The sequence below is a fragment of the Tenrec ecaudatus genome, chromosome 9 (genome assembly GCF_050624435.1).
Source record: "Tenrec ecaudatus isolate mTenEca1 chromosome 9, mTenEca1.hap1, whole genome shotgun sequence".
NCBI lineage: Eukaryota > Metazoa > Chordata > Mammalia > Afrosoricida > Tenrecidae > Tenrec > Tenrec ecaudatus.
The window spans coordinates 48057775-48082598 of record NC_134538.1 but is presented as its reverse complement, the minus strand read 5'-3'; the positions used below and the strand labels follow the sequence as shown (position 1 = coordinate 48082598).

Below are 24824 nucleotides of genomic sequence, written 5' to 3'. Positions count from 1 at the left end.
AGCTTTATCTTGAACTTACATATTAGCAACTGATGTCTCTTCCACAGTCAACCTCTGGCCCGGTTTTAGCTGCTGTTGAACTTCCCCATTATCTTCTTCGCAGATGTTGTCAATTCGATTTCTGTGTATTCTATCTGGGAAAAAGCCATGTGTACAGTTGCCTTTTGTGTTAGTGAAAAAAGTATTTGCTATGAACAAGTTGTTGGTCTTGCAAAATTCTATCATGTGATTTCCAGCTTCTTCTCTTTCACCAAATCCATATTTTCCAACTACCATTCCTTCCTTTGTTTCCAATTTTTGCATTCCAATTGTCAGTAATTATCAATGTATCTTGACTGCATGTTTGGTTACTATCTGACTTAAGACTTTGGTAGAATTCTTCAGTTTATTCATTACTAGCTACCATAACTGCAGCCCAATCTCAAAGGAGCCACAAAAGGAGGTCCTAGATAAAGTGGGAGAGAGATGTAGAACAAAACTCAAAGCCATAAGAGCGCAGGCTTACTGGTCTGATGAAGACCGTGGCCCTTAGTGATTCTTTCCAGGCCTGGAACTCTCAACTCAACCCCGTGGCTCAAATTTCAGCCAAGCAGGCCTAGAAGGGGAAAGCACCCAGGAGGTGTGCCTTCCTCAGAACGGTCAGCTCTGTGAGACCAAAGGTCAGCATGTGTCTGAAGAAAGGGAAAGAGGGATACAGGCAGGCGGTAGGAAGAGTGGTTACACTGTGGGGATAACAGGACCAATAAAAAAAAGTACTTGAATGATTAAATGGGAAACGTTTGCTGTAAATATTCAACCAAATCACAGTTTTTTAAAAATATGTGTGTGTGAGTCTTTTCCCCCTTTTTATCAGTATAATGTAGTGAAATGCTTAGCATACAAATCTGATACAGATTTTCACTTGAATTCATGGCTTTTGGTGCCATTGTAACGCTCATTGTATTTAAATTTGCAATGGCTTGTTTGTTTCTATTATTTGGAAATAAAGCTGATTTGTGTTTGACCCCTGTATCTTGCAGTCTTGACTTGAGGAGATGCTTTGAGATTTTCAGGTAGTCATTTTCCTCTCCAAATTATGTGTTTCTTGTTTTTGGTAGTTACTCTGGCTTGGACTTCTAGGGATGTTATTTGAACAGGAATGGTGGAAGCAGCTACCTCTGCTTTGTCCCAGGATTAGAGGAAGGTATTGTCTTTCAAGATCAGGCATGTTAGCGATCAGGTTTAAGGTTGAAGTTCCCCTCTGAGAATTTTTGTGATTAATGAAAAGAACAATGAATTGTCAAGTTTTTCTGCATCATCGCCTTCTTTCCCCATGAAAAGAAACACACCTAACCTCGCCAAGACAGCTCCCACATTGGCCACCCACTGGCACGGGTGACATTTTTCATGCTGTCCCATCTTTACTGCTACTCTTTTCCAAGTAGCCCCCCCCAATAACATAAAAGTACTCGACAAAAAATTCCTTTTGGTGTAATTTTAAGAAAGTTTTCCCCATGCCCGTGTCGTTATTTTTGTGTGTTTTGTAAATGAACTCTATTGATAAGCACTATTGTTATTCCCTCACTTTCCATGATACTGCTTTTGCCCAGATGTATATCAAGGTCTGTTCACCATATCCTTCTGCAACCCAAGTCTGCTTTATGAATTTATTCAACATTTTCTAGATGTTCTTCAGCAGTTCTTTCCACAGGGGTCTGCTAGTAACTTACTGTCTGCATGACTAAAAAATTTGTATTTTACCTTTACTCTTGTTGAATGATCGTTCAGAATGTAATTCTGGGTTAACCATTAATAGCCTTCAGTATTTTGAGACGGTTATGTCTCTGTTTTCTGGTTATTGTTGTAGATAAGCAGCCTGGGCGTTTCTAACTCTAGTTCTTTTCATGTGATCTCTTTTGAGGCTTTTGCTTCTCTTTGTGCTTGCTCTTTTGCAGTTTCACTGTTAGGCAAAGTGATTTATCCTTCTTGGGATTCATGTGCCCTTTAAATCTTTGAGCTGTGTGGGTCCTAAATTCTAGAAACTCGGACTTTCCCTGGATAACGTTTTTCATTCATTCACCCTCTGACCTTCTACAGACCCCATTTTGAAGCCATAGTTAACTTTTCCTTAGTTTGCCCCTTCTCACTCTGGGTTGTATTCCAATTTGCTCAATGTCTCTTTGATTATGCCTGATCTTTCGATAAACCTCCACATTGAGGTTGTTTGTTTCATTAACTGTGTTTTCCATCTTTTGGCATATTTAACTTTTTCAAATTTTTTAACCACCTTGGTTTACTTTATGACTTCTCTCCTCAAACACGCTAAGCACACTCATCCATCCTAAAGTCTCTTTCAGCTGACTGGGTCACTACTATTTTTTGGTGACACATTGCTTTCTTTACCATGTGGTGGTTGCGTTCCTTCTGTGTTTCATTGTCCCGCTTTCCGGGGATACAGAGGAAAGCTTTCTTCCCAGCTCAAGTCTAAGATGATCAATTTGCAGAAATGTCTTCCCACAGGAAAATGGCCTTGTTTCCTTAAGCAAAGAAACTCCTGAGGGATTTGCCTTGACAGACCTCCAGGCCACCCCATCTATGAAAGGGTACCAGGTACACCTATCCGTGTGCCTCCCGCCCCACCTTAGTGCTCCTGACAGAGTGAGCATAGAGGATAAAATAAGTTCTGAGGACTTTCCACTATGGTGACTGACCCTATACAACTTTGAAAAAATCATTTATTACTCTTTCCTGAAAAATAGGCATCTCTGTTTAGAAGGAGAAAAATCAGTAAGTATTTTGTGATAGGATTTATATCAACTTGGCGTGGGCCAGGATTCCCCGTGATATGCTCTATCATAGTGTCAGCACTCCATGATGGGACCGTCTGTGCCAAGCAGTGTGGGAAGAAGAGAGCTGCTTGGTTGGGTCGGTCTTGATAGGATTGAAGGTGTGAAGGCCAGCTAACTTCTCTTACTGGATTTGGATTCTGTATCCATTGTGTCAGATTTTCTGCTACCTGGCCTCCCTGGAGCCATAAGCCGACTGCTGACCTTGGGTTCATGTGGCTGACCTTGAATTTATCTACCATTCTGTGGTCTTCCTGCTCCTCAAGGCCCTGCAGCTACCGGAGTCCAGAGAAGCCTCCAGGTGACATCTGACCCACAACTTGTACCACACTGGATCTATCCCATCTCTACATGTGTGTGAGCTATGCCTTGATAGCAGTCTCTCGCTCTCCATCCACATGCCAGCATCCATGGTCCCACTTCTCTAGTGACCCCGCCTACTACAGCATGATACAACAACGGAGGGAAGGGACACGCAGATGTCTAAAAACGAGTAGTTTAATTTCATTTTTATCTGGAAAATCACAAATACAAGTTTAAAATGAAATGAGAAGCACTTCAAGATGTCATCAGGTGTCATTTTTAATGACATGACACTTATTCAGGATGTGAAGCTGTGGAACCTTTATGAATTTATAAATTTCAAGAATGAAAGATTCCCACTGAAGATGAAAACAGATGGGTTAAAAAATGTCAATTCATTAAATAGCTCATTTTCTTTGTTTTTATAGGAATATTTCATAGAAACATTGTATAAAATAAGGCAAGCAATTGGAAACTCAATTATACAATTTTAGAAAAGTGTTAACTCTTAACTTTTCTTTGCAGACCAACAAATTAGCCCCGACAAGGAAAGATTTTAACATACACAGATAATTCTATAGTGAAATAAAAATGCATTATTCTATACTATTTAAAATTTGCTTAATGAAAATAAGTCAATACACCAAGTAATGTATACTTGATGAACATGAATTATGTAAATTTGTCAAGACAGTTAAAGTTGACCTTTGGTTTTAAAGTATTTTAAAATCCATAGAAAATATTGAATGCCTAAATGAAATAAATAGAATATTTTAATAATTGAGATTAATAATCAACTTCAAAATTTGTATATTTTCATTTACTACTCAGTTGTTTTGAGAAGTCACTTTCAGTAGTGTTCCAAAGTGAGTGATTGTGCACCTTCTATGATACGAGACAAGCTGCTAAAGATCCAGTTGCCATTAACTGATCCTATGTGCTAAACACAACTGAGAGACAGGGCTTGCAAAGCGAGACTGGCACTGGCAGGCAATTCATCAGACCCCCGGCAGGGCACTTCACTGCTGGGTTTTGACACAGTGCTGACGGAAGACATGCCTCTCCTCGGACTTGCTGATGATGCCTCTGCACAAGGCCCAAACTACAGTGGCAGAGTCGCCGATCACGGCCATGGCATCGGCCTGTGACTACAGAAGGTACTGGAATCCCATGTGCTTTCTCACAGGCTCTGCAGACCTGGGGATGGTTCTGGGTAATACTGAAAGGACCAAGGAATTCTGGATGCCCTCAGGTTTTCCAAAATGCCCCAAGGGACGGCGCTTCGGGACACTGGGTAGTGCCATTCTACTGGGGAGGGGGACGGAGGCTTCGCAGCTGCATCTCATCCAGGCCTTTCCAGTACTTGAAGTTGTTGTCAAGGTGCTGCATTAGATCCGGCAGATCGACAAAGGCTGTGGGGAGAGATGGCAATGTAACATCCTCCCGCAGTGTCACACAGAGGGCGAGGCTTTCTGATAAGCGTGTTTCAGGGAAAAGCAGTAGGAGTCACCCTTTGGGTTGTGCTACACAGACCCCGGAGCAGCCCAGGGGGCACTGTCTGCTAAGCACTGGACTGTGACCCATGAGGTCAGCAGTCAAACCGCCAGCCGCTCAGATAGCTGAAACGGGCTGCTCCCCCACTGACAGATGTGCAGCCTCAGAAACCCTTACAGAGTCACTATGAGTCAGAGTTGACTCAGTGGCGGTGGGTTTGACTGGGTTTAGAGTTTTTATACCTAGAGATAGTTCTGACCACTTCATAGAAGCGAACTGTGCTAAGGGTCTTAAAATCTAGCACGATCCACCTGCAACCCCACTTTAATTTTGGAGAAGTTGATAGGGGAGCCTGCATTTTAAATCCCACACTTCAATTCTTAGTTGTTACCTAACTAATCCAGCTCCCATCTCAGCAATTCTACCCCAGAAAGGCCTCATCTTACAGAGCTGCGGTTTTCAACTTGTGGGTCGCGACCCCTTTGGGGGTCGAATGACCTTTTCAAAGGGTCACCAATTCATAACAGTGGCAAAATTAGTTATGAAGTAGCAACAAAAATCATTTTTTGGTGGGGGTCAGCACCACATGAGGAACTGTATGAAGGGGTCGCGGCATTAGGAAGGCTGAGAACCAGTTGTAGAGGGCCTTCCTTGCCCCATTTGATACCGTCAGTGATGAGGTTTCTCAGGGTTGGAAATGAAGAGAACAAAAATTCAGACTCATGTTACGAATTCTATTTTGAAATAAAATATATAAGATTTCTTACCGTCCCAAGAATCAAACATGTCTGTGATGAAGTAGTCAATGAAAGAGATTTGGGATTTGGGGATGCTACAGGTGTTTCTGTCAAAAATTGGCATCACTATGGGTAAGCCTTTCTGCCTCTCTTCATCAGTCTGCAAGGCAGAAAACACCCTGATTATGCGACGTTAGTATCTGGCTCTAACACCTCGGAGCAGCCGCTCCACCAGAACGTGCCCCGACAGCCCTGGTGGTTTGTGGTGAGAAGTCAGGGAAAGGCAGGCCTGCTACCAGAGTGCGAGCTGCTCTCCGACTGGGGGCAACTGAGCACAGCCTAACCCAAGCACAACCTTGACCATGGTGACCTGCCCTCTGAAGTCCCACAGGCCAGAATCCAGAAAGCATCGTTGGTGTGTGAGCTCACTGGTTAGTGGCCCCTCCTCCTATAGGGGCCAGATGCCAACGGCACAGGAGTGAGAAACATGTCCCACCCTCCCAGAGAGACGTCTACTGCTCCCCCTCGTTGAAGCCAGATTATCTGATTGGAAAAGTTTCTGAATGGCCTTCAGGTCCTGAAGGCAAAACGTTCTATGTTGAAGAAATTGTATGTACTTAGCCAGGCTCTTCAAGAGAAACTTGCAAAACACTGAAACCATAATTAAATGTGGCAGGACAAGGCCAGATATTGAAAGGTCTCAGGGAGTATCTAGTTTTTTCTTTGATAAAATGTGGCTCAGACAAGGTCCCTGGAGAAGAGGGTAGAGTGAGGGGCAGCAGTGACCGTGGAGGGTGTCTAGCATGTCCGAGAGCGTCATGGAGATCCCCTCGGGGGCTAGTGCTGAGGACTCAGGTCAGATGGCGGGGTGGGGTACACATGGGGGAGCTGTTGTGCTCCACAGGAACCTCTCCCCCTGCTGGAAGGAGGGCACCCATCTCTGGGGGAACCTTCTGGCTCTGGAAGGGCGTGGCTGATCTCAGGGGCACTTGGTCTCATTCTCTTGATTGTGGGAGCAGCTAGTGAGAAGCTGAGGGGCAGGCTGTTAGGTTAGGCTGGTACAAGAGGGGGGTTGTGAAAAAATTTGCTTAAAAGATCATGGAATTTCCCTTCAACCTTTCTCAAGTCACCTTATCTTGTGGGGAAAGGAGCTGCCCTCCAGGGCCGTGAGGCAATGGAGCGAATGGCTTCTGGAAACTCAGCTCAGTGGGGCAGGGCCCATGGAGACCCTGGGGAGGACAGGCAGATGGGGACTCCAGAGCTGGGCCAGGTCTCCTGGCTTTTGGAGGGCGGGCCTACAGTGGGAATCCCCTAAGCACTCAGATCACCAAGTCTTTTCTACCAGGAAGGCACTGGTGGTTTTGAAACTCCAATCTTTTAAGTGTTTAACCACTGTAAGATATGAAAATAAATATGTATCAATTATCAAGGATTCACGAAGGTGAGGGAGGGAAGGGAAACGAGGGGCTGATACCAAGGGCTCAAATAGAAAGAAAATGTTTTGAAAATGATGATGGCAACATCTGTACAAATGTCCTTGATACAATTGATATATGGATTTTTATAATAGCTGTAAGAGTCCCCAATAAAATTACAAAAAACTTTAGTTTTTATACTTGCCTATTTCATATAAGTGGGATGGATCACACAATATGTGTCCTTTTGTGACTCTCTTATCTCAGTTTGTATCATGCTTGCCAGCTCCCTGTATGTCGTAGGGCGCCGTGCCTCAGGTCTTCATTTACCCTGGAGTACTATCCCAGGTTATGGCTCTGCCACAGGGCCTCCCCAATTCATCTGTTGATCATGCTACTGCCCCCTCCTGGCTATTATGGATAGTGCTCAGTTTCAGCTGACACTCTGGTTTCAATTTTTTTGAGTTGGGGATTGTTTAGTCATATGCCAGCTCTATGTGCAACTTTTTGAATTAATGCCAAATGTCTCCCCACAGCAGCACGAGCACTTGGCAGCTCAATGCTGAGTAACGGTGGCCAGCACAGGCATCCATGTCTCTCTTCCTCCTGACCTTCAGCTTTTCTCCCGGTGAGTACGTTGCTAGCTGTGGCCTTTTCGTAAGTGCTCTGTATCTTGTTGAGTGTTTTTATATCAAAGGGTGGTGGACTGGGTCAAATGTGTTCCCTGGGTTGACTAAGATAGTCATGTGGTTCTTTTCCTTTCTTGTATTGATAGTGGCCCTGTTGGGAAAGCATTAAGGACAGCTAACCATAAGGTTGGTGGTTCAAACACACCAGCCATTTCTTGGGGAAAAGATGAGGCTGTTGTCTGTTCCTGTACAGATTCACAAAGCCTTGAAAACCCAAGCCGGGTTGCTGTGAGTCAGAATCGACTTGATGGCTGTGGGTCTGGTTGGGTTGGGTTTATTTATGTGGTGCAACCCATTGGTTTTCCTGGGAGAAATCCTACTTGGCCATGATATATAATCCTAAACTTTTGGATTTGGTTTGCTAGTATCTCTCTGAGGATTTTCATATCTATATTTATAAGGGATGTTGATCTGCAGGGATTTTCATTGTGGCATGTTTTTTATTGTGGTTTGGTAGTAGGGTGATACCAGCCCTATGTTCCCTTTTCTACTATTTTGGAAAAATTAGATAGAATTGGAGTCATTTCTTCTATAGTGTTTGTTAGAATTTCCAGCGAAGTTAGGTGGCTCTGCTAGGAGGTTTTGTTTTTCTTAAATTTTTCAATTGTGAGTTACATAGGGATTTACAAATCAGACCCTTGGTTTGAGCATTCCAACAACTTAGAAAGCCTTCTCAGAGTTTGCCTTATTTCCCCTTCCCCCATGTCCATTTTGTAGGATGTTCCTGGTCAATGTCAGACATGGAAACCTAACATATTACTTTACAAATGATCAAGGGTTTGGGAGGGAGGGAGAAAGGGTGGGAAAAGAAGGGGGGAAAATGAGCTTATACCCAGGCCTCAAGTAGAAAGAAAATGTTCTGAAAATGATGATGTACAATTGTGTTTGACATAGTGAGTGGATGCGTGTATGTATTGTGATAAGAGCTGTATGAGCCCCCAATGAAATAATTTTAAAAAATCAACAATCTAATTTTCTTTTCATATAAAACAACAACAACAAAGTTAAAAACCTGTCTACCTGCCAGCCCCAAAGTTCCCAAACTTATTTGGTTTACTACCCCTTTAAAAAAAAAAAAAGCCCAAATCCAGTACCCTGGCCGTTTGAAACAAAACCAGTTGCTGTTGGGGGCCTTGAGCCAGGCCCGAGCCACAGAGACCCTATGCTCCATACAGAATCAAACACCAACCGGCCTTTGTCGCCTCACTGTGGCGATCTAGCTTGTCAAGGCTCCTCCCTGCTTCCCTGCTCTACTGATAAAGCACGATGTCCTTTCCCGGAAATCGGTCTCTGTGGAGAACATGTCCAAAGCACGGCTTCCAAGGAGCATTCTGGCTGTACTTCTACTCAAACAGATTTATTTTTTTTGGCAGTTCATGGTACTCTAAGTATTTTTTTTTTTGCATAGACTGCAATTCAAATGTGTTGATTCTACTTCATTCTTCTTTATTCAATTTCCAACTTTCACATGCATAAGAGTCAATGAAAAACATCCTGGCTTGGGTCAGGCGCACCTTAGTCCTCAAAGTAACACCCATGATTTTTTAAAATGAACACTTTAAAGAAATCTCGTGCAACAGACTGGTGGCAGATCACTCATTGTGATCTGCAAGGCTGACAGTCTGAAACCACCAGTGGCTCCCTGGGAGAAAGATAGAGCTTTCTACTCCCGTAAAAGGAGTTCTACCCTGACCAATAGAGCTGCTATGGGTCCGTAGTGACTTGATGGCATTGAGTTTGTACAGCAGATTTACCCAATGTAATGTGTCATTTGATCTCTTGACTACTACTTCCATGAGCATTGATTATGGATTCTAGCAAGACAAACCCTTGATAACGTCAATCTTTTCTATGTTTCCATAATGTTATCTACTGGTCCAGCTGTGGATATTTTGGTTTTCTTGGCATTAAGTTGTGGTCCACATTAAAGGCTGTGCTCCTTGGTCTTCATCAGCAATTAAGGTGTGTCATTTGCATATTGTAGGTTGTTAATAAGCCTTCCTCCAATCCTGATGCCACATTCTTCTTATAATCCAGCTGTTCTGATGATAAACTCAGCATCCAGTTTGAACAAGTATGGTGACTGGATAGAGCCCTGATGCACACTTTCCCAAATTTTAACCCATGCAATATTCCCTTGTTCTGTTTGCACAACTGCCTCTTGATCCAGGGACAAGCCCCAAATGTGCATAATTAAGTGTTCTTCTGAAGGCTATCCACAGGGGTTTATGACCCACACAGTCGAATGCTTTGGTATGGTCAATAAAGACACCAACATCTTTCTGGCATGCTTTGCTTGGAGCCAAGATCCATCTGTAGCCAGTAGTGACATCCCCTTGTTCCATCCACATCCTCTTGTGAGTCCAACCTGAACCTCTGGCAGCTTCTCTAGTCAGTTGGCCAGGTAGCTGCTTTCCAAATTTCTTGGCATAGACCAGTGAGTGCTTCCAGTGCTTCATCAACTTACTGAAATATTTCGATTGGTTTTCCATCCATTCCTGGAACATTTTTGGCCAATGCTTTCAGGGCAGCTTGGAGTTTTTCCTTCGGTACGACTGGTTCCTACAATCATATGTTACCTCTTGAAGTGGTGGAACATGACGAGTCCTTTTTGGCGCAGTGACTCGGTGCATTCTTTCCATCTTCTTTTGATGCTTCCTGCACCATCCAATATTTTCCTCATAGAATCTTTCAATGTTGCAATTCTGTCTCAGATGTGCTGAGCATGTTCTTCCCTTTTGGTTTTCTACCTCTAGGTCTCTGCACATTTCATTACAATACTTCACTTTGTTCAGCTCTTCCATTTGCTTTAGCGACCCTTCAGTCAAGAGCAAGTTTCAGGGTCTCTTCTGACATCCACTTCGATCTTTTCTCTCTTTCCGGTCTTTTCAGATCCCTCATTGTTATGCTTTTGTAGCACCCACTAGGGGACAGTCTTGCTCACTTTGGGAGACATTCCTCTAGCCCTTGGCTCAACAAAAGGCAGTTCCTCAAGCCAAATGAGGAGGCTCTTTCAATACATACATGTGGCTTTGAAGTAAATTGAAAAAATTTCAGGGTATTATTGTGATAATGGTGATTTCATTTGTTTGTAAAAATATATTTATGGCTCTTGAATAATTTTTAAATAGTGAGGGGCAGGATTGGCTATTCTGTCTCAAGTTTACCAACCCTTGCTCTAGACTATTATTAACCCTCCCTTTACCACACCTGGTAACTATCAAAGTTTGTTTCTTTGGTATGAAAACGTGTTTTCTTAATAAGCGTGATCTCATAAAATATTTGTTTTTTTGTGATCAAATACCTTCACTCAGCATACTCTCTAAATCAGTGGTTTTCAACCTCCCTAATGCTGCGACCCTTTAATACAGTTTCTCATGTTGTGGGGACCCCAACCATAAAATTATGTTCATTGCTACTTCCTAACTGTAATTTTGCAACTATTATGAATTGGGTAACTCCTGTGAAAGGGTCATTGAACCCCAAAGGGATAGTGTGACCCTCAGGTTGAGAACCGCTACTCTAAATCCATCCATATCATGTGATGTTTCATAGATCCATCATTATTCATTAATGTATTTCATTTTGCAGATATATTTTATTTATCCATTCTTCCACACATTGGGAGATTTAAAAATCATTTTTATTTTTAATCCTTTTATTGGGGGTTCATATAATTCTTATCACAATCCATACATATATCTATTGTGTCAAGCATATTTGTACATTTGTTGCCATCATCATTCTCAAAACATTTGCTTTCTACTTGAGCCCTTAATATCAGCTTCTCATTTTCCCTCCTCCCTCACTTCCCCTCCCTCATGAACCCTTCATAATTCATTATTTTGTCATATCTTACACTGTCCGATGTCTCCCTTCACCCACTTTTCTGTTGTCCATCCCCCAGGGAGGAGGTTATATGAAGATCCTTGTAATCGGTTCCCCATTTCTACCCTGCCTTCCCTCCACCCTCCAGGTATCGCCACTCTCACCACTGGTCCTGAAGGGGTCATCTGTCCTGGATTCCCTGTGTTTCCAATTTGTGTTTCCAGTTCCTATCTGTACCAATGTACATCCTCTGGTCTAGCCAGATTTGTAAGGTAGAGTTGGGATCATGATAGTGGGGGGAGGAAGCATTTAAGAACTAGAGGAAAGTTGTATGTTTCCTATTGATACCCTGCACCCTGACCAGCTCATCTCCTCCCCGCAACCCTTCAATAAGGGAGTGTACAGTTGCTTAAAGATGAGCTTTGGGTCTCCACTCTGCACTCACCCTCATTTACAATGATAAGATTTTTTGTTCTTTGATGCCTGATACCTGATCCCTTTGACAGTTCGTGGTCACACAGGCTGGTGTGCTTCTTTCATGTGGGCTTTGTTGCTTCTGAGCTAGATGGCCGCTTGTTTATCTTCAAGCCTTTAAGACCCCAGATGCTATATCTTTTGACAGCCTTGAACCATCAGCTTTCTTCACCACATTTGCTTATGCACACATTTGTCTTCAGAGATCTTATCGGGAAGGTCTGATACCTGGTCCATTCTACATCTCGTGGACACACAGGCTGGTGTGCTTCTTCCATGTGGGCTTTGATGTTTCTGAGCTAGATGGCTGCTTGTTTATCTGCATGCCTTTAAGACCCCAGATGCTTTATCTTTTGATAGCCTTGAACCATTAGCTTTCTTCACCACATTTGCTTATGCACACATTTGTCTTCAGCGATCGTGTCAGGAAGGTGTGCATCATGGAATGCCAATTTAATAGAATGCGTTCTTGCATTGAGTAAGTACTTGAGTGGAGGTCCAATGTCCATCTGCTGCCTTAATACTAATCCTATAAATATGTGCATGTCTATCTATTTCCCTACCATCCTACATAAATATATTTACATATGTACATGCCTGTGTTTAGACCTCTATAAATGCCCTTTGCCTCCTAATTCTTTCCTCTATTTCTTTTTACTTTCTTCTTGTCCTGCTATCATGCTCAGCCTTCATTTGGCTTTCACTAATTTTTCTTGGTTACCTTGCCCTTGCTGAATCTCTACCAGGCCTCTCACACCCTCCTTGCCACTGATTTTGGATCACTTGTTGCTCCCCTGTCCCTGGGTTGGTCAACACCCCCGCCTCTTCCTCTCCCATGTCCCACCAGGGCCATTGGTCCCATTGTTTTATCTTCCAGACTGCTCTTCCAGCCTCTGTAGAGATAATAATGCACTAAAAAACAAGGCATGCAAGACAAAGCGACCAATGAGAACACAACGATGACAACAAAAAAGAGAACCAATTACCCATAAAAGGATAAATTAATTAAAAAAATTTTTAAAGAGAGAAAAACCTGTACATAGATCAAGGTCTGATTTTTGACCTCTAGGTGTGTCCTCCAGTCAAGTCTGATGCTCTGGGCCCATAGTCTATCCTATGCACTCTCTCGGGACCTCCCTGCTCTGCTCTCCCCATTGAAAAACAAGTTTTATTGGCATATAATTCATATTATCAATTAAGACTTGTAAAATCATCACCACTATCAATTTTAGAAATCTTTTTTTTCATACTCAGTTTGCTCCATTTCCCCCTAACCTCCTCTGCCATGCTCCTAGATATTATTAATGCAGTTACTGTTTCTATAGACTTACCTATGCTGGATTTCATACACAGGAAAACCACACAAAGCAAAGCAGAAACAAACCACATAACAGTGTAATCTAACTCCATATGCCATAATCAACTTTCCAATGTCCTGTCTGATACCCAGGCTAGTCAAACTCCTGGACGGTGGTCAGAGGATTCACCGGAGGCCTGGTCCCTGTGGGGACCCTACCAGGGTTTGGGCTTCCACTGTCATCCATAGCCTTGTGCAGTGGTGAAGGCTTCTGATCACTGACTGATGCCTACTGTTGGTTATGGGACTGCTGAGATCTCTGGAGTCAACAGAAGTAGTTTTTGTATTTTAAGCAATGCATCCATTCCCCCTAATTTGTTAGCATGTGTGTCCTTTGATTAAAAAACAAGTCTGTGGAGTCTAGAGAGGTCATTCCTATTAAGAACGGCGCCACTAATGTTATCCGTTCATTTCTTACAGCAATGCCTTTGATTTCCAAATGAAAAGCATATTGGTGTATATTCTATTTAAATTCAGGACCCTCCTCACATCACCACAGAAAGTTCCCTTGTGCTCTTTTCCCAGCTAACAATGATCTCCTTGCTTGTCTCTGGAATTTCCCTTCGTAAGCGGTCAGGGAAGCCTCGGAAGGCTAACAGCAAGGCTGGTAGTTAAAACACAGTGTGGGCAAAAGATGAGGCTGTCTATGCTCCATGCAGAGTTAGAAAGGCTTGGAAACCCCATAGAGAGATGCTCTCAGTTGGAATTGACTCAATGAGAGTGGGTTTGGCTTTGCTCTCATACATATGCCTCACCTTTGTGTAAAGCTTCTTTAACTTGTCATAATTTTGAAGATATATTTACTTTGTTACTGTGTGAATCAGTAGGCTAGTTCCTTCATGTTGTCAAGTTAGCATTCCATTGTATAGTGTTCCATAATTTGCTTTATTAATTCTCTCGATAACAGACATACAGGCTTTTTCCAGCTTGTGGACAGTGTGAGTAAAGCTTTGTGTGTACACTCTCTGTATGTACAGACACTCTGCGTTCAAGAAGATTCTGACTCAAAAAGAAAAAAAAAAGATTCTGACTCAGAGCTGAGAGTAGAGAGTAAATCCTTACAGAAGTAGACGGCCTCATTTTTCTCCCGAGGAGCAGCTATGGGTTTGAACTGCTGACCTTTCAGTTAGTAGTCCAGTGTTTAATCCATTGACAACAAGGATCCTTTGCTTGTTCAGATTTTTAAAAGCAAGCAAGCGGATGTTCGTTCCTTCGGAGTTCACTGTTTTGTTCCAAGGAGCTGTGGTGGCAAGCGTGACCCGCGGGCCGCGGTGGGAAAGCCCCAGTGGCTCCACAGGAGGCATGGTCTCAGAACTGCCCCTGTGTCCGCAAGTCGCTGTGAGGGCATCAACTCAATGGCCGTGAGTGGTCTATTTTAATATCTTACGGGTGAGACGGAGTCATTGAGTTTATTATTTCAGATGATAAGTCTCCCACTAAGAACCTTTTTAGTTGCATCCCACAACTTTCATATACGTTCATTCTCTTGTGATTTGGCCTACAAATTATTTGGAAGTATATCGTTCAGTCTCCCATATGTGGCATTACATTGTGGCCACAGAACATATTTTGACTAATTTCAATCCTTAAACTTTTTTGTGTGGCTCAACATGTATCTTATCTCAGAGAATGTATTATATGTACTTAAAGAATGTATATTTATATTATAATTATCTATTTTGCCATATCATACACCATCCAATGTATCCATTCACCTACAATTCTGTTATCCGTTCCCCTCGAGTGGGGTTATACAGTCATCATTGCTATCAGTTCTCCTCCCCACCCTCTTCCCGTACCCTCAGGGCATCATTACTCCCATTAGGGTTCCTGGGGGTTTGGGTGGGCCAGGGAGAGAACAAAGGGGAGCTGGTATCAAAGAGTTCAAGAAGAAAGAAAATGTTTTGAAAATCATGGTGGCATCAATATGCTTGATCTAATTGAATTATGGATTGTTATAATTTATATCTGTAAGAGCTCCCAATAAAATTATTTTTAAAAGAATGTGTATTTAGACTTAGGGTAAGGTAGTTGATCATATTGCCTTTTAATTGGTTGTTATATCAATTGTTTGAGAGGGGTTAAGATCTCTATGTGGAATGGCCAAGTTCTCACCATGATTCTGTAAATTTTCCTTCATCTATTTTCTTATTTATTCCTGTTGAATTAGTTCTTTTATCGCTTTGAAGTATCCAACTTTCTCTTTAGTGATATCCATTACCTTAATGTCTATTTTAAAAATTATTTATTTTCTGTTGTAAAAATATACACAAAGGGGTTTCCAAAAGTCCAAGGAAAAATTCCCAGTATTTCTTAATGCCATTTTCTCACAAATATTTTAAGGCCTCCTTGTATAACACATTTGTCAATTCAACAATGTTTAGGTGTTCCACTTAGGGGTCTCAATTACATTTTCATGCTGCATAGCCATTACCCATCACTGACAACTTAGCCTTCACCAGAGCTCTCCAAACAGTGGGTACCTCCGTCCCCTCCTGTTTTTGTTATTTCAGCTATGTGAGATCACAGGGTGGTTGTCCTTTACAGATTGACTTATTTCACTCAGAATGCGCTAGGCCTTAATTTCTCTTTATGGTTTGTATTTCGTTGTGTGTGCACGTTGTTTATCCATTTACCTATTGAGAGAAATTTAGGTTTTTCTATCTTTTGGCTATTGTTAACACTGTTTGCTTATTTATTAAAATCCCTTTATTGGGGCTCACACAACTCTTAACACAATCCATACATACAACACTATTTAAAAGAACACTGGTCTATCTGTGTCACTGCCTTCAGGACACTTAGGTATACCGTATATACTTGTGCAGATCCGAGTTTTTCAGCATATTTTAAATGTAGCTTTTGTGGTACAATTAGGTGCCTCGTGGCTATGCAGGTCAGCTTATACTTGAGTATGTATGGTATATAGCTGGCGGTGGAATTGCTGGGTCATTTGACGGCTCTATGTTGAACTTTCTGAGAACTGCTGAACTGTTCCACAGGGTAGTACCATTTTGAATTCTTACCAGTGTAACTAGTATCCTCTCTATCATTACAATATTTGTTATTTTCCTTAAAAAAAAAATCTGATGGACGCCCTTATGGAGTGAAAGGGTTTTGCTTTCACTTTCTCCAGGAGTTAATGATAGTGAGCATCTTTTCATATACGTCATCATCTGAAAAGCCTCCTAGGGGAAATGTTGATGTCCATTTTGTGTGATGTTAATTCTACCATGCCAGCCTTCTTCCTTCATATAAATCATAACCATCTATTTAAAATCTTTTGCCCCAAATCTACCCTGTCTCTTTAAGTCAGTAAGACCACTGGTCTCTACCCTAGTTGTTAAAGACCTGTGTGGTGAGGACATCTCCTTCCTGGGTGCCAGCAGCTGTCCAGGGACTGGTGAGACCTGCAGTGACAGCACGGACTCGTTGCCCAGGCCTCCCGAGTTTTCCACCTTTTGCAGGTGTTGCCTTCCTACTATCACTCTCGATCCGTGGGGATTTGAGTGTTCCTTTTCTGACAAGTTTCCTCATTCCACATCTTCTGGCTTTCAGGGGTTTCCTGTAGTCCTCACCCACGGGCGGTGGGTTTAATAGGAACTACATGGCAACGACTAAAGGCAGAATTCAAACAATCTTAGGTGGGCCGTCAATAAAACAGATAAAGTAGGTGCGGGCCCGGCCAAGACTAGGATGCCTTCCCCTAACACCTTCTTTGTTAAGTGAGTCTTGGGATAGGGGCTCTCACATAGGAGGAGGAACTTAAGAAAAAGCCACTTACCTGACAGAAATACTCCTCTGAGATGCGTGCAGCCCACTCAATGCAGAACTCAAGGGACCGACAGGGGTTGGACACATCAGCACACTTAATCAGCATTCGTTTGATCAGAGTCCGGTTCTCTGGTGTCCTGAGCATAGTGTTTATTGTTTCCTAAAACATGAATGGAATTCAATGCAATCAGAATAGGTCAGCTGGCGCCAAGGAAGCGCCATTATCACCACAGAAAGGATCCATACGTGTAGGGTCTCACAGGGCTGACTGAGCATTTAGCTTGGGCTCTGCTTTTTACAGAGAGGCGAAGCAAGTCCACCAAGCGCTCAGGAGTACCTGAAGTAGTAGATGGAAGTACCAGCAGTTGGTGTATTTTGCCCTTTCCCTTCTTGGATCCTACTTTGGCTCACTCCCCGTCTTTTTTCACAGTTCCCTTTTCTTTTTGTTCCCCTTTCCTCCTTGATAACAAACACTAGTTTTATCTTGCATTGTATTGCTAAGAGTATGAATGTAACAAATTTTAAAAATCCCTCCTCTGACGACAAAGGGGCTCTTGTGCTCCTTAGGTTCTCTATTCCTCGCAGCCTAACCCTCAACTCAGCCGTGTGATAGTGATCCTCGGGATTAGGCTTCACAGTGCCAAAAGCATGTCACGTATATTGTAGCAGGCACGGCAAGAATTTATATTTATTAGTATAGTTTGTCAAAGAAGACCCTGGGATTCAGTAAGGTGATTTCGCCAGAAGAACTTAAGTTCTACCTTTTAGTCTGGGCTGCTTCTGCTCATGGTAGCAAGTGCTTCTGTTCAAGGGAGAATCTGTCTCCAGTGCAGTGGTTCTCAACCTTCCTAATGCTGCAACCCTTTCATACAGTTCCTCATGCCGTGCTTATTTTTGTTGCTACTTCATAACTGTAATTTTGCTACTGTTATAAATTGGGCCACCCTTGTGAAAGGGGATTGCGACCCACAGGTTGAGAAAGGCTGATCTAGTAGACTCTCAAGCTACAGGAAAATGGAGCAGGAAGAGAGTACTAGGGTAGAGTGCACTGTCGAAGGCATGAGCCAGCATGCTTCTTCAACCTGATTCCAGGCCAAGGAACTGGGCCTATCTCAGTGGGGACAGATCTGCCTGCTAAGATGAGCAGGGATTATCCTGAGCCTACGCTGCCCACTAGCTCTCTTTGCTCCTACGCCAACCTGGAAACGACTCTCTGTTACTGGATCTCTGCTCAGCTCTACTGTGTATTGATTTCCAGTCTAACGCTCAGAAGTCACCCCTAGGCACCAACAACAGAGATGAGAAACATGATTGTCAGGTAGAATGGAGGACTGGCTCGACTGAGTCTGGGGACTGGACAGACTAAATGGAGGGGAACATATTTGTGAGGCAGTGTCTTGTTTCGAGGCGTGGGGTCAGCTAGGAGAAGTGGTTAGGAAAGAGACAACCAGCCTCGTCCAGGAGAATGGGTAAGAGACTAATAAAAGGCTAGCGTGGGCGACTCTACTCAGAAATCCTTGGGAAAGGCAGGAGCAAGCTGTCAAACCGGCAGATGGGGGAAAGGAAACAGTCCTCAGCAGGGAGGAACTTCAGACACACAGGAATAACTTACAAAGGATAATATGCTAAAAAGCCAATGCGTGGACAAAGGCCCCGGCCAAACAAATGAACTGGCGAAGTACAACGGAGTTAACCATTGTGGAACTGTGCTCACAGCCTAATTGGATGAGTCACCCTTGTGCATGGTGCTCGCAGGGAGACGGAGCAGGCTGGTGAACGGGGCTGCTGGTATGTCAGATGTGTGGACCTCAACAGAAGAGGGTTCAGGAAACAACACATTCTCACAATGACTCTAGCAGAGAAAAACAAACCCAGTGCCATCAAGTCAATACTGACCCACAGTGACCATATGTAAGATTTACCGGGGCAGCGTCATCTTTCTGTCGTGGAACAGCTGGTAGGTTTGAACTGCCAACCGGAAGTCCTTTTCTAGATTCAAAGGTACCAATTATTCAGTCTCTGTCATGTGTCGAGGAGGCTGCTGGTGCAGTGGGTTATACCGTGGGCTGGTGACCAGGAAGCTGGCAGTCTGAGGCCAGCTGCAATTCCAGAGGTACACGATGTGGTAGCCTGCTTCCATCAAGATCTACAGCCACAGAAACGCACATAGAGCAGTGCTGCTGTGTCCTACCGGCCACTTTGCCTATTCGGGTGATAGTAGACTCAGTGGTAGTAGGGGATAGCATGTGTCATGCCTGTCAACCCTATGCATTGGGATTTATCATCCTACAGGGAAAAGATGAGCAATAGGATGGGAACTCACACTTACTTGCTCCCTCAGCTCTGGTTCTGCCTGGGGAAAGTTGACGGTTCAATTCATCAGACAATCGTGGACTCTACCTTGACTCCAGAAATGAGGGGCAACAACAGTGACACAAGGATCAACAACAGGGCCTTCCTGAGCTCCGCCCACACCTACTGGCTGCTGCTACCAGATGACATGCTCACAGGAGGTCAGGCCCCAAACACAGGTCTCTAAAATGAGTCTCGCTTACCTTGTTTCCTTCTAGTGATTCCAGGGGCTTGTTGACACTGTTGACAAACTTGTTGACATGTTCAAAGTGCTTTGTCATCTCTGTGGCTAGGACCATGTCAACAATACCCTGGCGCAGCATCCGATAGTCATTCCTGTTTCAGGAGACAAAAGAGGGGCTGCTACAGCTGACTGATTCGGTTACTTTCTAATGTCACTGCAAGTTGCAGGGCAACTTTAAAGGGAATTATGGGTTAGTATCTAAGCCACTTAGCATGGGAAACCTGGACAGAGGTTAATCAGACCTTAAGGGAAAGTCTTTATAGATGCAGTGTTTATGCTATTGTGCCCAGGCCATATTGCATATCCTCCTTAGAGTATAATCAGCTCGCTCGAGGATGGAAGGGGTGGCTGTGGAGAATGTAACGTACTCAGGTAGCTTGAACCGCACAGTTCTAGTGCCCCGAGCATTGGGAAGGTAGAGCCACCCTCTTCGGTTAGGTAGTAAAAATGATCAGGAATACTTGATATCTTTTCCTCCAGCCATTGTCTTAGTTTGATTACTTCTTCAAAAAGTAACTTTTTAAAAATAGTCTAATTCAGAAGATACAAAGGCGTATTCCCCTTTCTCTATTCTGTAGTTACCAAATTTGTTTTTCTGGAGACAACCCCAGTTACCTGGGTCTTAATGTATTTTTCCAGGGACTACTGATGTCAATACGAGGATAAGCCAAAAAGTATTGCTACAAAGTCATAAAACGATTCATTACTTAAAAACATAGACATAGCCTCCCGCCTAGATGGTTTCTCTTCTGACTCGCTGGCCGTCCACGCTCTGACTTACACCCCAACTGAACGGCAGTTCTGGCGCCCTCAAGGGCTCAGAGTTTAAGGGACCAGACCAAGCTGTAAGGTTGATGGGTGAGGTTTTCTAACAAAATTCTTCTAGGACAAGATTTGCTACCATTGAAGGATAAGCAGATGCATTGTCATAAAAGAAAAAAAATTCTCACAACTTTCCTAGGCCCTTTGTTCACTAGTGTGGTTTTCAGATGTCTTAAAACAACTTCATAGTAAGCTCCTGTGATCATCCTGTGTCCGTTACGAAAATCTATCAAGATTACATCTTTACAACCTGTCACAAGTCCCCATAACCTCCTTAGCTGGCCCCCTGCCTTGAGTTTAACTGGCCTCATAGATACCCTTAGAAGTCAGTTTTGATGGAACCTTCTTTGTGCTAGCACCCTAAAGAGTCTAAGGCCAGTGTGTTACTGAGAGAACATTTCCACAGCCACCCCCTGATTATAGATGCGGGTTAATTGAAATTGCACCCACAGCAGCAATACTTTTTGACTCATCTTTATACAGACAAGTATAGATAATACCATTTTAATTCCAGAAGTAAAATCTGAGGTGACAGAAGGGGGTTTTGTAAAAGCAGGAATTTCCCTTTTTTTAAAAAAAAAAAGAGCCCATAATCAACACATATTCCTCATGACAATGTTTTCCCTACTTCTGCTATTTGTTCACTCTCTACAATGTACCAGGCACTATGGTAGGCAGTGAGAGTGATGATTAAGACATAAGACACCTCTGCCCTTACAGAGCTCAAAATCTCATCATGTATTAAACAATGATTGACGTGTGGCACAGTAGAAATGTAGTAAGCGCCACGAACAAATTTGGGCCTGAGTAAACAGGGGGTTTAACTTAGTGTGGTGGATAGGGGAAAGCTTCCCAGAGGAAGTGAGATGTAAACAAAGACCAGGTCACCGGGCAGAGGAGGGCAAAAGGTAAGATGATTACTTCTCTGAGCCTCTACAAGCTCAACATGTCAGCTTTATGCGCCATCTTCTTGAAATATCAAGTGATAAAAGTAGTGCACCTTGAAATGTCCAGAACTAGCAAACCCAGAGAGACACGCACTAGACCAGTGGTTGCCTGGGACTAAGGGGAAGTGGAGAGTGAAAGCTAAATGGGCTTAGGGTGATGGTGGTTGAACACTCCGAATATACTAGAAACCTGTGTACACTGTTACATCTCAAAGCTGTTAACAGAGAAGACCAACATGAACAAACTTTCCTAGTTAGTTACTGTTCTTACTTCTCCATGTTTTTAAAGATATTGCATTTATCATCTTGAATGGTCAGCTGGAAACCCAAGGCTGCATGGTGACTCTCCAGGACAGCAATGTCATTATACAAAATGGCCAGCTTGCTTCCGGCATTACACAAGAAAGAGTTGGTTCTCCCAGGGTGATCCACATCATGGATGGTGGCTGCAAGTAGGGCAGCGACTTCGTCAACTGGATCTAAAGTTTGCTGAAAACAAGAGATCGTTTCAAAGTCTGGGATGGTTCTGAAGGCAAGAAAGCCGAGAGGAAAGTACTGTGTGAACAAAGCCTCTTGCTAGTCTCAGCCTAAATGTTGACTCGAGAGAACATGACTTGACTTTTAGACTCAATGACTTAGCAAACTGTGCAGGGGGGGGGGGTGCTCAGAAATGTGGAACAATGGAAAGATAATGGAATGTTCTGAGAACGATGAGGACAAACATATGTACAAATGTGATTGACACAATGGATGGATGTATGGAATGTGATAAGAGTTGTAAGAGTCCCTAATAAAATGATTAAAAAAGATATTGGAATTTTTTCATAAGCTACTTTTTGAATCCTTGCCTACAGGGTGTCTTCAACAGCTATGAGTCACTTCCTTTGCCAGTCTAGACCCATCACAAAGTCTGAGATGTTAGACCAACACAAACTTGCATAACCGCGCTCAGTCAAGACTGAGTGAGAGCGGAGGAACCACCATTTAAAATAGGCGTCATGTGGGTTGCGGAATGGTCAAGTGTCTTCCCCTTTCAGTTGCTATCTCTGACAAGCTGATATTGGGGCTTTGGCAAAATGATTTTTAAATGATCTTTTTTAGGCTCTGAAAGAGCTGCTATAGCATGGAAAATTCTTTAAAGGTCTAAAGAACCCCCCTGACCATCTGGGTCAGGAGCTAGGTTATAAAGAAATTAGTTGAGAGTTTAAAAGGGAGATCACTATCAAGGAATACCATCCATGAGAATTAACACAGATGTGTACTGTGCTTTCTTCTAACCTCTCCCATTTCAAATTTGGGGCTCTATTTCCTTTTTAAAAAAATAATTTTATTGGGGGCTCTGATAACAACCCATACGTCAACTGTTATCAAGCACTTTTGTATGTATGTTGCCATCATCATTTTCAGAAACATTTTCTTTCTGCTTAGGGGCTCTGTTTCTTGATTAGGGTGGCTAGACCCATTTCCCCCCTCCCTTTCAGTAAAGATAGCATTCGAGTGATGAATTATTTATGTCAGTTGCAGCTCCAACTGTTGACTCCCTGTGCAACAGAGCAAACACGTTGCTTTCTCCTGTGCCGCCCGCCCTTACTGTGGCTGTCCAACCTTCCCGCCCAAGGCTGCACTCACTGTGTATTCTGCGTGCCTTCAAACCCAGGAGGCTCTACCGAGCACTATTCTCATGTGATCCATACGGACTCATTGCGGAATTTTTGAAGTAGACTGCCAGGCCTTTTTTGCTAGTCTGTAGGCTCGGCTGAAGCCTGGTCACCATGAGTGACCCTGCTGCCATTTGAGCAGAGGTTTTAGCAACATGCAAGTCACCACAGGAAAAAAACCGACCGAAGGGTGGTAGAACTTATGAATCTATACCTTTAAATATGATGGAAGCAAGTTAAATTCTGGAAGTTTTGATAGCTAGGCACATCTGTTTTTTTCTGTTGCTCTATCAGTCATCCTGAGGGTGGAGCAGGCAATGTTCCAATTCATACGGGGCTGCTGGGAGCTGGAGCTGACTGAAAGGCAGCTACCAACATCCTTATCAATCTCTAAATTGTTCAGAATATTCTCATTTTGATCAACTGACAGTTAATCATTATTCTAGTTTTGTTTTATTAGAAAGTATGTATAGTCTATGAACTTTTGTTTTGTCGCATGTAACATTAACATTTTACTGCTTTGTCAATAAGCCATGCTGAAACTTAGAACTGGATCACCTAGCCCTTTCTCTTTCTCATCTCCCCCCGGTTCAAAAGACGAAACTCTTCATAGCCAACATTCTCTTAGAGCTGCAGTTGGGCTCAACACAATCTTCTTTGTGTCTTAGCCTTCTTCTGGAATACCGGCTTAGTCTGCGCGCCATGGCCACTCTGCCTCCCGTCATAAGGTCGCTCTCCCTGGGCAGACAGTCTGTGCCCGTCTTGTACTCTGTCACTTTGTGGGGCTGGTGTGCTCGCCACACTTCTGACAGAAAGTCCGGTGGATTTTAGGAACGTTCCCCAGGTTTACGGGAAAAAGTTGTAAGCATTTTAGAGCATTAAACATTTGAAAACAGGGTGTCTGATAGATCAACCGCGTGCGTGAATGATGTATTCAGAAAGCTGGCGTCTGAGAGAGAGTTGCCGAGAGGACTGACTAGCTTGCCTAAAAAAAAGCAAAGCCTTGCCCTGCCACAGGCCAAGCCGAGTCATGCTGACACAGACCTCTCTCCCACGCCACTTGCTCCACAACCTTCTCCCTAGATCTGCATTCGACCTGCCGGCTGGTCTTGGCCTGAGGACGTTTGACTTGACTCACTGGCATTGTCCTGTCTCTTTGTTCCCTTCCATGTGCTCCTCACATGGTACCAATCAGGAAATGCAACCATGTGGCCTGCACTGGGTGCCAGAACATCAGTAACTGGGGCCTTTCTCTTTCTTCCTCACGGACTCTGTTCTCTTAAAACAAAGTCGGTGATTTGGTTAAGCTCTCAAGGATTTCTAAAAGTGAGATGTCATGGGAGCTTCCTGGATTTGGGGGAGAAAAAGAAACCACCCACTAGTACTTTAGCAGAATTTCCCCACAGAAATAAGTTACCACACAGGCTTGGCCTGCACAGTGAGTAACAGTGATTGTTCTGAACCTTCTGTGCGGCTCATGGTAGAGGGACCAGCAGACACAGAGATGAAAAAGGAGCCTGGCGTCCAAACGGAAGGGGCAGGCCAGTCAAGAGGGGAGCACAGAGGTGCCTAAATGGGGCAGATGTGGATTCCAGATGGTACAGGTGGAGATGTGAAGGGTAAAATCTTCAGAAACCCAAGTGGTTTGGACTGATCCAGTTGGGATGCAGGGAGGGTGTTGGCGTGAACAGAGCGAGCACTGAATGCTGTCCCGTGGAGTCACAAAGTTAAAACCTTGCAGAAGCGAGAGGCAGATTTGCTGTTGCAGAAAATCCCACTGGCAGCAGTGTGAATGGCTTCACAGAGGTGGGCGAGTCAGGTCTCTGGCAAGGGTGTTCACTAGGACAGCCGCAAGGCCATTCTAAGTGTTGCAATTGGTGAGATTAGTTGATCAGCCAAACTGGC

General features: G+C 43.5%; 1 protein-coding gene across 1 annotated transcript in view; it reads right to left on the bottom strand.

Moving 5' to 3' along the window:
* Positions 1–3305: 3305 nt before the first annotated feature.
* Positions 3306–24824, bottom strand: part of PDE8A (phosphodiesterase 8A) — a 178777-nt gene continuing 157258 nt past the window's right edge. The window contains exons 18-22 of the mRNA XM_075558040.1: positions 21533–21750; positions 19452–19584; positions 16907–17056; positions 5390–5519; positions 3306–4540 (exon numbers count right to left, since the gene is read on the bottom strand). Coding sequence (XP_075414155.1) covers positions 4434–4540; positions 5390–5519; positions 16907–17056; positions 19452–19584; positions 21533–21750 — 738 coding nt within the window. The 3' untranslated portion in view covers positions 3306–4433. The remainder of the gene's footprint in view (positions 4541–5389; positions 5520–16906; positions 17057–19451; positions 19585–21532; positions 21751–24824) is intronic.